At 32.2% G+C, this 15,865-nt stretch overlaps 2 protein-coding genes across 2 annotated transcripts in view; both read right to left on the reverse strand.

The window, feature by feature from the left end:
• The window catches only part of LOC143256730 (uncharacterized), a 156,671-nt gene that overhangs the window by 84,466 nt on the left and 56,340 nt on the right, over positions 1-15,865 (reverse strand). The gene's annotated exons all lie outside the window — the stretch shown is intronic.
• LOC143256729 (uncharacterized) lies at positions 13,302-14,637 on the reverse strand. The gene is made up of 2 exons (XM_076514338.1): positions 14,490-14,637; positions 13,302-14,175 (listed from the first exon to the last, which is right to left on the reverse strand). The coding sequence occupies exons 1-2, from the start codon at positions 14,499-14,501 to the stop codon at positions 13,402-13,404; spliced, it is 786 nt and encodes a 261-aa protein (XP_076370453.1). The 5' UTR covers positions 14,502-14,637; the 3' UTR covers positions 13,302-13,401.

The following is a 15,865-nucleotide window of genomic DNA, read 5'->3' on the forward strand; positions in this document are numbered from 1 at the left end:
CTAAGTCACAATGTTAAACATGAGAGCCATAAATAATAATAGTAACATTGTTCAGAGAAATGTATCGTAACATTGCTATCATTAATCTATCAGGTTAGTGAAATGAACCATAACCGTGACAACACTGTAATGTTTACTCATCGAGATGCTTTATGACATTGCGACTATACTATTACGTTATGACACTAATACATAAGTCATATGCAACCATGTAAAGAGGTGTTATTAAGCGTGCAATATTTGGTTAAACGTTTTTTTTTCAAAATATTATATAAAACAAATACAATATAGCACTCTGTTTTTCATATGAAAGCCATCAAAAGCAATTTAAGATACAACTGCCATTCTATTGTTTTTATTCTCCTTAAAATGTTGTATTTTGTAACTTAATAGTCATACATTAAAATATCATCAGATAATGTGTTGATATCAATGATTAGTTTGAGTACAATAAGCAGTTACAAGAGGAACACAGAACCTTACCTAATCATTTTTGCTACACGCATATTTCACTTTATAATGAATAACAATGTTTGAGATCACTAATATTTACCCCAACCACGATTATTGTGAGAAACAAATGTCACTTAAATTTATTTAAGCTTGAGATTTTATCTTAATAAATGTAATATAAACCTAAGAAATGTATCCGTAAATTTGGTTAAGAGAATAGACAAGGATCGCAAGTGCAGCATTATAGACATGCCCATGTATATATAAATAATTGTGTGTGCACTAAAATAAATCTGTTTAAGAGGATATCCAACAGTCAAAAGTGCAGCAATACGAACATGCCCTATACATACGTATATGGACTAACGTATCTAATACACGAAAATATGACACTTTTACTCATCAAAACAAAAACATGATTCAACAAAAATATCTTCCGGTTTAACAATAAAAAATTAGGGTTATTATTAACGAAGACGAATATATATTTATAAATATATATTTTCCACGAGGGCAGAAAAAGTTTGAAAATACTGAAAAGTGAAATGTAGAAAACGATGAAACTCGTACAGAAGCGATGTAGACTTATGTAGAGTTTCTATTATCACAATCTATCAGACTTATGTAGAGTTTCTATTATCACAATCTATCAGACTTATGTAGAGTTTCTATTATCACAATCTATCAGACTTATGTAGAGTTTCTATTATCACAATCTATCAGACTTATGTAGAGTTTCTATTATCACAATCTATCAGACTTATGTAGAGTTTCTATTATCACAATCTATCAGACTTATGTAGAGTTTCTATTATCACAATCTATCAGACTTATGTAGAGTTTCTATTATCACAATCTATCAGACTTATGTAGAGTTTCTATTATCACAATCTATCAACATTTCATCAATTCCTATGAGAATAAATAATTATTCATTTCTAATATGTTTCTCATACTATTACTGTTGGAACGACTGAATTATTGAAACAATTGTTAAGTTAATGTTAAAATGTTCTATATATTCTTTTTCCAAATGGGACAGAATTTTTTATATTTCTATAAAAATGTTCTATTATAAGTTATCTAATCTGTGCGTAAGATCTTTAAAACAACGTAGGGGGTAAAATATACTTTATCTCATCTCAACCTCCAATTTGATCATGAAAATGATGTTTTTTGTTCATTTGAAAGCTACATACTTACCTTACATGGGAAATAAATATTTTCCTTAAATACCAAGTAAGAGAACCTTCTTAACACGCGTTAAAGAAAGAGTTATTTTATTAATCTATTATATTCAAAACATATTACCATAGAAAATGATGTATTCAATATATTCTCACATGTTGTCAAATAATCGTATTGTAAATATTCTACGTAATCAAAAATAAATTAACACAAAACACATTCGTGAATCATCTTTAACCAGAGTGCTCCTCATGCGAAAAATTTCTTTGAATTTTGATGAAAATTGTGGGCTTTTGCGAAACAGTGTCTAACACACTTGTCTTTCTTACAAGAAGACTTAATGCTATTCACTGTTATTCAATCTTCCAGTGTATGGCCGGTAAGTTTAAGAAGTAGAACGGTAAAATCCAAAGAATTCGAATCCCAGTGTTGAGCAGAAAGCAGATATATTTGTAACTTTGTGCTAAAGCAAACAAACACTTAACCATTGCTTATTAACACTTATTATCCTCAATATAAAACCAAGTAGAACATGAAAACGTGGAACAATGGTTACACTGGTCAAACCGAAACTATATGGAAGAGGGTGGAACTTATGGGAAAGACAGATGCTAAACCTAGTTTAATTAAGAATTATTAATAGATGAGCTTTAAGGAGGTTACACTATGTAACACAAATTTTGCTTCTGGACAGTATGTGCTATTTCTTAATAGCTTATGTTGTAAAAGTAGAGAAAATGGCCATTATTCCCTTGAAACTTTGCTTTTGTGACCTGTATAATGAAATTTAGAAATTAACCTATTTTCTATGTAAAACTGGCAAATTTGCCCATTTCGATTTACTTCAGGTCTGAATAAAACAAAATATGAATCAAGATTTATATGTATTCATACTAAAGTTACACAAAAATGAACAAAAATGTTTAGAAGTGAGTAGTTTTTCGAGATTTGTGACTGTAATGTAAATCACTTTCATGTATCAGCCCCCAAATATAGTCTCCCATCATGTCTTCGTTATACGCTCACGGGTCACAAAAGCAAAGTTTGAAGAGAAAAATAGATCTTTTCCATTTACTTTAGGCATAAGCAATTGGGAAACAACACTTTATGCTCCCGAACAAGAAAAAGTAAAGATTTCGTTACGAAGTATTAATAGACGGAAAAAGAAACGTAGCCCAACTCCTCTAACTTATAACAGTAATAGAGGTAATACCAATTAGATCAATTTAATGACACTACGTAGCTAGTGAACGATGCAAAATTAAATTACTTTGATAAATAAAACACAAGAAGAAGTGATAATAATACTAGTGTGGTAATGCAGACCGGTTACCTCGCTGTGATCGTTCGAAAGCTTAAAAATTCTTAAACGTGTGAACAAATAAATAAAAAACTTATTCAGTTACTGTACAGGAAAGCAGTGAATCTTAAAATAATTACAAAATCATTATGTCAAACTTTCAAAATTTTAACATAGCAAAAAGTCCTCGTCTCCTTCTTGTTGAAAATATATCCCCTGTAGAACACGTTTGTCTGCGGTACAATATGAGTATGTACACTACCCTACAGCACGGGGTAAATATCATTGTAATCCATAATGAAATTAAAATAATGAAATCACGTAGAGATAATTTTCAAATTTCAAGTGACATTTGTTTATAATATCATTTTAGGCTCTTCATGATTAAAATACATATATCTTGTCAGGCATCAGGGTAAAACTAAATATATTTTTCTAAGACTCTGAACGTTGTTACGTATCATAATTTATTTCGGATGAACCTACGATTCATTATGTTACGGATTACAATTTCAATCAACTGAAAATTTTAATTTTAATTTAGTAGTTAATTAAATATTAATATGTATTAAATTTATGTCATTTGCCAACAATATTGATCCACAATTTATTTTTTTTTGGCACAAATATCTTTCAATATATGAACCAAGAAACAAACCAACTACAATTTATAATAACGGTTTTCACCTATAGTAATTACAAAAGAAGGTTTATATACAAGAGTTTACAAACTTACAAACAATACCGAGTTTTGTATCCAGTCTAGAACTAAATATTTTATTGACGATCCTTGTCCACAAAGAGAAAATTGGTTCTGAGTTGATATTGTTGCACATCTCTTAAACCAGCTAATTCGGTTGGTCTAATCCGGTTACAAGTTCAATTCTTACTTAGAAAGATATTTAACGTCCTCATGGAAATTCTAATGTCCGAAGTAATTTACAGAAGTAAACATTCCCGGTCTAATTTTCCAGTCTTTCCTATTAATAGGCGTCAGTTACATAGCTTCCTAGGGCTATGGCACACTGAACATAGCTGTCCAATAATAATTTCTCTGTCTCTCGGCAAGTCGGTTTTTATATACCAATCATGCGGGACTCTAGAATTTTCAAAAATGATCGAGCACACCAGCATCTTCGTAACACAATTATTGATTTGTACACTCAATAACGTTTCACAAATTTCGAGAATAGACTGTCCTTACGCAATATACAGTCAATAATATACGTGACATGTAAAAAAGAAAACTTTAATGAATCGAACTTAGGTGCTAAAATAAACGTGTAACAGTAAATCCGTTACGTCTGAAACCGAGTTAAATGACTATTTGTAATAACCGTAAGTATAAATTAACGGTTGTTACAAACAGTTATTACAGGTAAGTTTTATATACTTAAAAACAATAATGAGTCTTCTATCTGGTCTCCAACTATACTCTTTTCGACGGTTCTCGATAAGCAAATGAATTTCGACTTGGTAACGGAACAATTTATTTCACTGAGCACACACAATTTTTTCACCGAATAAAATATCTAATGTCCGATGTTAATTTTCTGAAGTAAAACGGTTTATAATGTTCGAAATATAAAAACGTTACTGTTCAAATATCTGTACTTTCCTGACTGATAAGCGTTTATCAAAGTTACAATCATGTGAAAATGTCAGGATACCCTATAAAGCCTATGTAATTTTGTAACATTTTTGGATATATAGATATTTAATCTCAATTTCAACAATACTGAGATATTATAGGAATATAACTAAACAATTAAACCTGAAGAAAAGACTTTCAAGATCTTCTGTAAATATAATTCTACAAAAATACATATTCTAACTGAGGAAAAAGTTAGGACACTCCCACATTTATTCCCACTTAAAATGGCTCAACTCACACACGGGTGTATCACACCAGGTGCACATGATTAGAAGATCGTTACTCAGCATTTTGAATGAGACTTGCCCTATTTAAACCTCAGACATTTAGTTTGATGTGGTCCTGACTGTTGAAGTGAGAGAGAGCACCATGGTGAGAGCAAAAGAGCTGTCTGAGGTCTTCAAAAAGATAATTGTAGCAGCTTATGAGTCTGGTAAGAGATTTAAAAAGATCCCCAAATATTTTGAAATCAGCCATTCCACTGTCCGGAAAATAGTCAACAAGTGGAGGGTTTTCAAAACAACTGCCAACGTGCCCAGGTCTGGTTGTCCAAGCAAGTTCACCTCGAGAGTAGACCACAAGATTCTAAAAGAGGTCTCAAAACACCCTTACATGTCATCACGGGACCTACAGCAGGCTCTGGCTACTGTTGAAGTGAAAGTGAATGCCTCTACAATTAGAAAGAGACTGCACAAGTTTAACTCGCATGTGAGGTGTGCAAGAAGAAAACCTTTGCTCTCTGAGAGAAACATCAATGCCAGACTGAAGTTTTCCAGAGATAATGTAGACAAAGACCAGGACTTCTGGAATAACGTTGTTTGGACAGATGAGTCCAAAATTGAATTATTTGGACACCAGAACAGAGGGCATGTTTGGCGTAAACCAAATACAGCATTCCAGGAAACGAACCTCATACCAACTGCGAAGCATGTAGGTGGAAGTATCATGGTTTGGGGCTGCTTTGCTGCAGCAGGACCTGGACAGCTCACAATCATAGAATCCACCGTGAATTCTACTGTGTATCAGAGGGTGATTGAGGAACATGTGAGACCATCTGTACGAAAATTAAAGCTGAAGCGGAACTTGACCCTGCAACACGACAATGACCCAAAACATACCAGTAAATCCACCAAGGACTGACTGAAAACTACGAAATGTAGAGTTCTGAAATGGCTGAGTCAAAGCCCAGATCTTAATCCCATTTAGATGCTGTGGGGTGACTTGAAACGGGCTGTACATGCAAAAAACCCTCAAACATCTCACAGCTGACAGAATTCTGCATTGTGGAGTGGGGCAAACTTTCTTCAGACCGATGTCAGAGACTGGTAGATGGCTACAAGAAGCGTCTCACTGCAGTTATTTCAGCCAAAGGGGATAACACTAGCTATTAGAGGGTAGGGTATCCTAACTTTTTCCTCAGTTAGAATATGCATTTTTGTAGAATTACATTTACAGAAGATCTTGAAAAGTCTTCTCTTTAGTTTTAATTGTTTAGTTATATTCCTATAGTCTCTCAGTATTGTTACACAAATACACAGGCTTTAATAGGGTGTCCTAACTTTTTCACGTGGCTGTATATCTTCTGATGTTTAGTAACTTTAGTAACAAAAGTTCTGATGTTTAGTAACTTTAGCAAACCAACAATATCAAAGTGTATCATTGTGTTAATTACCTTTTATAAGCTTGAGAAGAGAGTTTCTAATAATTTCAGTTAGCAAAAATGCTGGGAATCACTATTATTTAGATAAACACATAGTACATTGTAGATTCTTACACTCGAAAATAATCTACATGTTTAGGAATAGGTCGGAGTTTCGCATTAGAAATTTATGAGTATAAGTTGCATGCATTTCTAAATATACATTAAACTAATACATCGATATTAAAATAAATATACAATAGTAATTCCGTGATCGCCCTAATGCAAGTATCATATTATAAAACTTTTATGTGATAGTTAAAATAAAAATTCATCTTATGAAACTTCTACGTTTCAATACAAAATAAAAAGTTGTAATAATAGAATGTAACCCTGAAATGAACAGTTTTAAATGAATTCTACCTGTTTCTTAATTTCGTAGCAGTAGCGAATTGTATACATCAAACAGTTTAGTCTATTAGGTCTAACCCAATATCCTGTGACTATTTTATAGTTTAAAGTATTATATATTATGAAATCGCGTTGTATATGCCAAATATTTGGAAAAATAAGCTATACACTCAATGGTTTTGTTTGTTTGTTTGTTTGTTTTCCTAATTTCGCGCAAAACTACACGAAAGCTCTCTGCACTACCCGTCCGTAATTTAGCAGTGTAAGACTAGAGGGAAAGCAGCTAGTCATCACCACCCACCGCCAACTCTTGGGCTACTCTTTTACCAACGAATAGTGGGATTGACCGTTATGAAGTAACCAAATATTCCGAATCTTGCGTCAAACGCTAGCGTTCCATTCACAATACATTTCACTAGAATCACGTTTCTTCAAAATTGATAACAATATATTCAGTTTCTTTGTCTTTTATAAATAGAGTGACCAGATTTCCTAATTAAATAAACAAAAAATCGCGGCCTAATTCCAAACAGTGTATTACAAATTTGATATAATTCAAATTATATTTAATTTATACTTCTAGTCTTACACTGCTAAATGAGAGACGACTAACGCAGATATACCTCGAGTAGCTTTGCGCAAAATTCTAAAACAAAAGAAACAAATCAAAATAAACCAAATCGTATTATTTCTCGCGTTGTAGTTTACTAATATTGAGACTATCATTATACAATGTATGTTTGTTTGTTTTTTCTGCAGCGTTGATGTAAGTACGACCGTTACATTCCTGGGCAATTTTATTCCAATGGTGAACAGATCTGAAACAAACAACCATTATAAGCGCCGCAAAAGAATAATCTTCGTAAAACTCAAAAAAGGCTTGATATTAAAACACTTTGACCATAAAGAGAAAAACACAAAACATTAAAAGTTATTTTAATTATACAGTTATCTAAAGTACAAGTGAAAAGTAAAGTCGTTGACAAGAAAGAAACATTAAAAATTTATTTGACTAAAATTATTCAAAATGCAAGTAAAAACGTGAAGCTGTTAAACTTTCTTTTCAAAATTAAAGAAAATGGAGTCCACAATAGCCGCAGCGCTTTAAAGTATCTTAGTCTTACACTGCTAAATCAGGAACGGCTAGCACAGATAGCCCTCGTGTAGCTTTGTGCGAAATTCATAAAGAAACAAACATATCATCAACATGTAATATAAATCGGTCGCTCGAAATAACGGAGTTCATTAAAGTGAAGAATGGCTATCTTATTACCAATTTTAAAGCGGCTTTTCAGTTATGAAAGTATTCAACAAGTTAAATATAGAAGTTAAATAGACCTGAAATGCTGTTTTAATGCATTTTTAGCGACTTTCATTACGAATTGCAAAAGAAGTTGTGTGTAATCTTAACGTTGGAAACTGAACTTTTCTCGATACATTATTTCGTAGGCCTAGTTTAAAAATTACAAAAAATAGAATTATCTACGGTTCTCACATCTTACAATATGATTTATATTAAAATCATATCCCTCAGTTAATATTCTTTGATCATACCAAACTCTGAGTAATTTACTAATAAATAAATAAATGAAATAATATATACTGATGCAAGTTGGTTCAGCGGCGAGATTGAGGGCCGAAAATAAACTTAGGATTCGATCTCCGCTGTCGACACATTTCATATCGTCAACCGTTTGGTAATTCTTATAAAAAGAATTGTTATAAATATACATAGAAAGGTAATCAAGACAATTCTGATTTATTTTCAGCTACTCTCCAATAGCTTTTCTATCACCTTCATTTTCTTTCTCAGGTCATTTCATCCAATAAGAATTGTAGGCATAACGTCAAAACGCTTGTTTATCGTGTGAATATTTCATCACCTATGTTGTAGGAAAATTTCAAAAATTATTTGCGATATTTACAATACAATCTGACATCCAGTTTTCCTGCCTCAAATCTGTATTGTACACAGAATGGAAATATTTATCTCATAACATACTCTATTTAATCTAATATAAAAATATATCCAAATATTCTTCAATTTTATCGTGAAATTCACCATAGATTTGGCAAATTTTAAGGTATAATGAATTTTAGTTGCTAATGAATGAATCAGTGAGAGGTAGAATATAATATCTGGATTATTCCGGTTAAATAAAATATTGAATTTTTACATAATTTGCATCAATTTTATTAATCATAATTTGTGGATAGCTAATTGTTTTGATACTAAACACTTTATATTTTAATTGTCTCAAACAATGTATCATGTGAAAAGATTTAAACAAATTATCGCTAATATATTATTTAATTTAAATAAAAATATCCATAATTTTTGTCAAGTTATAACGTTAAATTATTACGATAGCTTGAAAATTTTTAGTCATGCAATGTTTTAGTTAGCTGAATTTCGTGCAAAGCTATTCAAATACGATATAAGTTTAGTCATATTTTAAAAGTGACTGACAAGAGAAAAGGGAGCTAATCATCATCACACACCGCCAACTGCTATACTAGTCTTTTTATCAATGGAAAATGGAATTGAACGTTAAATTATAACGGATCCGTGGTTAAAAATGGCAAACAGATTAGGTGACAAGATTCGGCCCGGTTTTACAAATTGCGAGTTTTGAGTTCTAATTATCAATTACTTAGGCAAAACCTCTTAGTCTTTGGAAATATGTTTTTATTTATTATTATTTTAACACATTTAATGAATGTTCAGTTTACCATTAGGGGCATTGTAATTTACAAAGATAAGTTAAATGAATGTTCTCGTTCAATCACCACCTTCCACCTTAAGCAACATCACTTCTGTGATATTATCTACTAAATCATCAATCCAGAAGAATATTAAAAATTGAAATACACGAGTAAGTCTAGTAAGACCTTTACTATATTAATTATATAAAAGACATGTAATGAAACTTAGATATATTATGATAAGTTGCTTAATTTTGTATTGTCCATTTCACCCAAATATATCTGAATTCATGCGCTAGAAACAATTCAAAGATGAACCGTTTTTTATGCTGTAAATAAATGAGTCACGATATCTCATTTCAATATGAAACTCAACAAGTTTAGCCCCCAGTGGCATTGCAGCATGTTTCGATACGCATCGCGGGCAGAACACAGATAGCCAACAGTGTAGCTTTGTGTTAATTACAAAGAAACAATGAGTGATTAAATCATTTACAAAAAAATCAAAATTATAACGAAGTACTTTTTTATTTATTTACGTTTAAAACGGTCAAATGTTCACTACTAACATCTTTTGTATTATTCTCAAATTGGTATATCAACCATGAATCAAGAAATTAAATAGAAGAAAAATGTTTAGGATATTTTGTAAACATATCGTAATAAGGAAACCACATAGCAGTTTTAAATTGTTTATTTCGACTATTGGCTCAAAGTTACACAAGAGTTATTGACGTTAGTTATCGTTAATTTTGAGCTGCTTAACTAGATACGGACGAACACTAATCGCCAATTTTTGGGTTACGCTAATTGCAGATAGTGCTTTTACCCATAGAATGCGAAGAGCTTTTTTCCAGCAAATACACATGTTTGGTATTACAATTTGAAATAGCCTGAAACTGAGTTAATTGATAATTTAAATTTAGAATTAAAAGTTGATATGTATCCAATTTATGATACTTGCCAAAACGATTGATACATACAGTTTTCGTTTTTAACACAAATATATTTTAATATACAAATAATAATACAATTCATAATAACAGTTATTACAAATAGTGGTTTATATTGAAAAGTTTTAGAAACGTACAAGCAGTATTGTATCTTGTATCTGAACCGACACTTCTTGATGTCCTATTCATTATTAATTCTTATAGTCGAGAATCTTCTGTAACTTTAGTGAATACATATTTCACAGGATTAGTTACATGCGTTCTAAACATATATTTAACTCAAACAAGCACCGATATAGGTATATAACAGTTACTCTGTCACAGATAAGAACAATGGATTCTCATATCCACAGTGTGACAAGCTAACTCTTACGTCACACTCTACCAAAGGAAGCAAATACAATTTTTATATGTTTTTCAATATCTAGCTTTTTGTATTGTTTTTACTATTTTGTTTAATTATCATTGTTCTGTATCGCATTAAATTCTGTTTTCGTGTATTGTAACACATACTACACAACAAGACAAAGTTTTATAGATATAAAATAAAAGCTAACAATGAGTCGTTTAATGTAAACCAAGAAGTATTTATATTACAATTAAAGGTGGATGAAGTTTAGAGAATGTTTTTATTTTAAATTCAAAGATCTGTAAACGACAAAATCGTTAATATTAATTCATAAGGATATGAACTAAAGTTTTGCAGTTTATTCTAAACAAACACGGTTTTGCTGTTTAACCCTTTCGGCGCCGCAGGCGACCTTCCTTTATTCCTGTTACTCTTATGTATTAAATTTAACGTACATAGTATTGGGTACAATTACTGAAAATTTCAGGGACTTTTGTTGAGTTAATGCCGAGATATCATGCTTTTAGTACTGATACCGTAATTAGTTGAAGTATCAAACATATATATTCAGCGCCGTGCCAAACATTCAAAATATTGAGAAGATTTTATTGTATATGTAAATATAATCAGAGGGAATTTTTGGTGTTCTTGTTGTTTATTATAAACAAAAGAGACGTAGAATATTAAGATAAGGTGAAACAAATTTAAGTTATTATTAACAATCGTTCGAATACTTTCTCTTTAGAAACAACACTTTGTGCAATCTGTCATCAAAACATGTATTACTTTGAACTGAAATATTTGAATAGATAGCTTTTGTGTGAGAAGTGTCAACAATTTTCACCTGAAATGTTAAATACATACTCATATCTTAAAAATATTAAAACATGTTGAACTTCAACGTTCTCTAGAGTATCAGTATCTTACAAAGACAGTGACAACTTCATGTCCGAAAATATTCTGACAAATGACGACATTGGTTTAATGAAGTGCTCATGTTTATTTTCATTGAGAGGGTTCACTTTTTAAATATCCCATTTTCAGATTAAAGACCAGGGTGTATTAATTCCATAAAGTTCCGACATCAATAAGTTTAAGTGTTTATCACTCTAATAACAGAATCCGCCAAAATTAGAAACTCTCCTTCAACTTGGAAATGTTATTTCAACAACAACAATATTTCGTCTAATTTTCAGTTAATATCAAATGAACAGAATTATTTGACTTTAATTTTATTTTGAGTAAATTTCTTGATTAAGATAATTTTTAAAATGATGAACGGTGAGTATTGCAACAGATTAACCGTTAATTTCTAAATCATAGCGTTCATTGTGAATTACACTTCATTAATAGACCTTTCTGTAATACGCTTTTAACTAAATGAACTTAAAATACAAAAATGAAATATCAATATCACAAAACCGACTTTATATGCATACAACAGCTTCAACTGAGTGCTACATTATTTAGTTACGTATAACTACCGTGTATGTATCATACTTATAATATTGTTGTCATATATGTGGATTTAAATTGTTAAAAGAACTTAACATTTCTTAACGTGTTATTTTTATAACTGTTTCAATTCAAGAAATACGTGCTATCCTCAGTTTAAAAACACTGATTTATCTCTCATTTGTTATATAGGCATGACTATAACGAAAGATCTTAAAATCTCAACACTCACACAACTAGGTTTGTGTTCATTGGTTACTAAAGCGAATCAGGTTAACTAAATTTTTCATCCTAGTAACTTGAAGTCTCCGAAACCTGTCTGCTTTAATAAAAAAATCTTGTAAATCTTTACCTAATTCTTGCTTCAAATAATAATAACAGTTTCACACAGTTTAGCTTGCACAGTTTGTGTTTAGATTTTGTATTGTTTTTACTATATTGTTTAATTTTCATTGTTCTGTATCGCATTAAATTCTGTTTTCGTGTATTGTTTCGTTTCAGATCGTCCCTGTAGTTGTCATTAAAAGAAATGCTTCAAAAAGAATGTTTGCTTCAAATGTCGCCATGAAAATGGATCGCAACCACAGCTTTTTAAGGTGATTTAGCTCCAAAGTTGAATTTTTTTAGACATATTTTTACATATATTAACTAAAAAATAAAAAGTTTATACAGGCTAACCTACTCTTCGGTTTTTCACTAATTTCACTGATTTTTGCGCCATCTATACATTCAACTTTTAAATTATATATAACTGTAGTAAACCTAAATTTTTGTTGTATTTATCACAAAACTATACACTGTGCTGTCTGCGCTCTGCCTGTTACAGGAAATCAAACCTCAGATTCCAGTATCGTAAGTCTATAACATAACGCTAACCCACCTGCTACGTGAAGAATCTAGATTATCTGATAAGTTTGTTAAGATTCAGTACTAAAGAACATCCGATACGAAAGCTAATGAAAAGTTACATTCCTTTAAAGAAATTAGGATTATATGCACGCTTTTAACAGGATTCCTCTATAATTTTTTTTACTTTTTGGTACTTTAAACTTGAGTTTGTATCGGCTGTTACATTTACTTAACATTTACCTTTCACGAGGTTAGTTGTTGAACATTTAAGAAAGACAACTCGGCCAGTGTTTGCTCAATCATTTATTGAAAAAAATATATATATTTATCACAATTTTAAATATAAATCACTTTCACTCACTTTATATATATAGAGATATATATTTGGAATATGGTTAATTTTTGATTATGTAATTCAATAAATTAACTTCTTTGGTAAAGTATTTAGTGTATCAGAGCTTTAGCAAAACCAAGACCATGGCCGTATCCCAAACCGTGGGCACCAGCGTATCTGTATCCATAGGGAGCGGGTAAACCCAGTCCATAAGCTCCAGCATAGCCGTGTCCAGCGTATCCTAGACCTGCATGAGCTAAACCAATACCATGGCCGTGGTTGATTCTAGAGACAGAGGAACTCACTCGTCCGGCTGGGGCACCTCGCAAAATTAAACCTTCTTTAGCGGCAGCAGCTCCCTGTGCGGAGGCAAAGGCACCCTGGGCAGCACCGATGGCACCAGTTGGATCTCCGGCAGCAACTCCATGGGGAGCGACAGCACCATGAGCGACGACGGCAGGACCCACAGCACTATGTGCGAATGCTCCATGTGTAATAGAAGATGGACCAACAAATCCATGGGAAATGGCACCATGAGCCACTGCAGCTGGAGCAATAACACCGTGAGATATGGCACCATGAGCGACGGCGGCTGGAGCAATAACACCGTGAGATATGGCACCATGAGCGACGGCGGCTGGAGCAATAACACCGTGAGATACAACACCATGGGCGACAGCAGCTGGAGCAACTAGACCATGACCAATGGTACCGTGAGCGACAGCAGCTGGGGCAACTAGACCATGACCAATGGTACCGTGAGCGACAGCAGCTGGGGCAACTAGACCATGACCAATGGTACCGTGAGCGACGGCTGCTCCAAAGGGTGCTGTCAGAAATCCAGCATGAGTGTAGGCCAAGAGACCGAAGAAAATGGCGGCAATCTAAAAGAAAAGAAAAGAAAAAGACAGCTTTCACAGAAGTTTCCTATACTAAATAATACTATACGATCACCAGCTATGTTTGATATTTCTAAAAAAAAAACAGTTGATCAAATACTTAATAATACACAAAAATACGTATTCCTATGGAAAGTTCCTTATCTAAAAAATGGACGCATTTCAAGATTTTTATTTAGTAAAATTAATTATGTTTCTGATTCACACGTATATGTCTAAAACGACAAAAACCTATTAAAATTGCATAAATAGAACTCATTTTACTTCACAAATCTTATATTATTCTACGATATACCCACCAAAGTATTCATGTTTTCAAGCTGGTTGGTGTGAGATAACTGGTACGAAGAGCCCAGGTAAGCCCTCTTTTATACCTCCACTCGTGACGTCAAACTGCTCTAAATATAATGTCTTTCATTGAATTTTTCACAGACAAATGTTAATGTCAGTAGAATGGGTTTTACCGGATATACGTTGAAAGAAAAACACGTTATGTTACAAATATGTAGAAGTGGGTGGCGTATTTTAATATTAAAGAAAACCTGATCACCTATTAAACTCACTATGAGTTATAAAAAAGCACATAAACCTGTATATAAAAACTAACCTGACTAGACTTCCTTGAGTAAAAATCTCCCTGACAAAGTCAAACAGCATAAAACACCATATGCTTGTAATATCAGCTAACATTTATCAAGGTAAGAGACTATTGTGTGTAAGTACTGAATCTCACGATTCTACGAATTGGACCTGAGGACCAAGACGAGATGCTATCTATTGACTATGTTCCTTGTGTTTATCTGTAGGTGCATATTAAATGTGACAGTTACTTCTTTTATTTTGTTTAAAAAGTTACATCGACTGTCTTTTCTTATGTTAATAACTTAAATTTATAGTGGTTAAACTTAAATATTAAGGTTATCGCACTTGGCTACTGAGCTAGTACAACTACACATGAGGTCACGTTCAGGATGAAAATTCCAAATACATTTATGAACACAAATAATGTCTAAGGATTTAATAATTTTGTTTACATCAAGTAGGAGACACTTAACACGGTATGTGAATACTATTTGTACATGTTGTGGCAGTTAGAAACCTTATACTGTTTACTATATAATACTTTGATTGCTCTTCGTCTGGTTCAATTCCTACATCTGTACTTTTATCTCAGATCCTCTTGGTTGAATATACAGTGAAAAATGAGTAGGCACTACGAACTGTGAACAGTAAAACTTTGATTTATTTATAACACTTTATAAGATATACTTCACACCCTCTACTTGTGTTTCTGTTTTGTTTTTGTTCTTTTCTCTTACTACATGGTTGACTCGAGTGTAATGAAAGAGTGAAATTATATGAAAAGTTTTAAAATATAATTTCAACATAGATATATAAACGTTCAGAGCTGTTTTTTCTTATCTACGACTTAGTGGGGGAATAAAAACACGCAATACCGGTTTGTAGCATGAGTGAAAAGGGAGTGGTTACATTAAAACGTGACATTACACTAATTTTAACCAATATTCGGTAAGTATCAGAGATAGTTTGTGTGGTCAAGGACAAACATGAGACAACTAACGTTAAACAAATAAGAATTTATTACGAGGATTTTCAGAGCCGTGTAGCTCAAACAATGTATTAGACACAACTCATGCCTCCTTTTGTGGTTGGT

This window comes from Tachypleus tridentatus, chromosome 7, assembly GCF_004210375.1.
Source record: "Tachypleus tridentatus isolate NWPU-2018 chromosome 7, ASM421037v1, whole genome shotgun sequence".
In the NCBI taxonomy this organism is placed as follows: domain Eukaryota; kingdom Metazoa; phylum Arthropoda; class Merostomata; order Xiphosura; family Limulidae; genus Tachypleus; species Tachypleus tridentatus.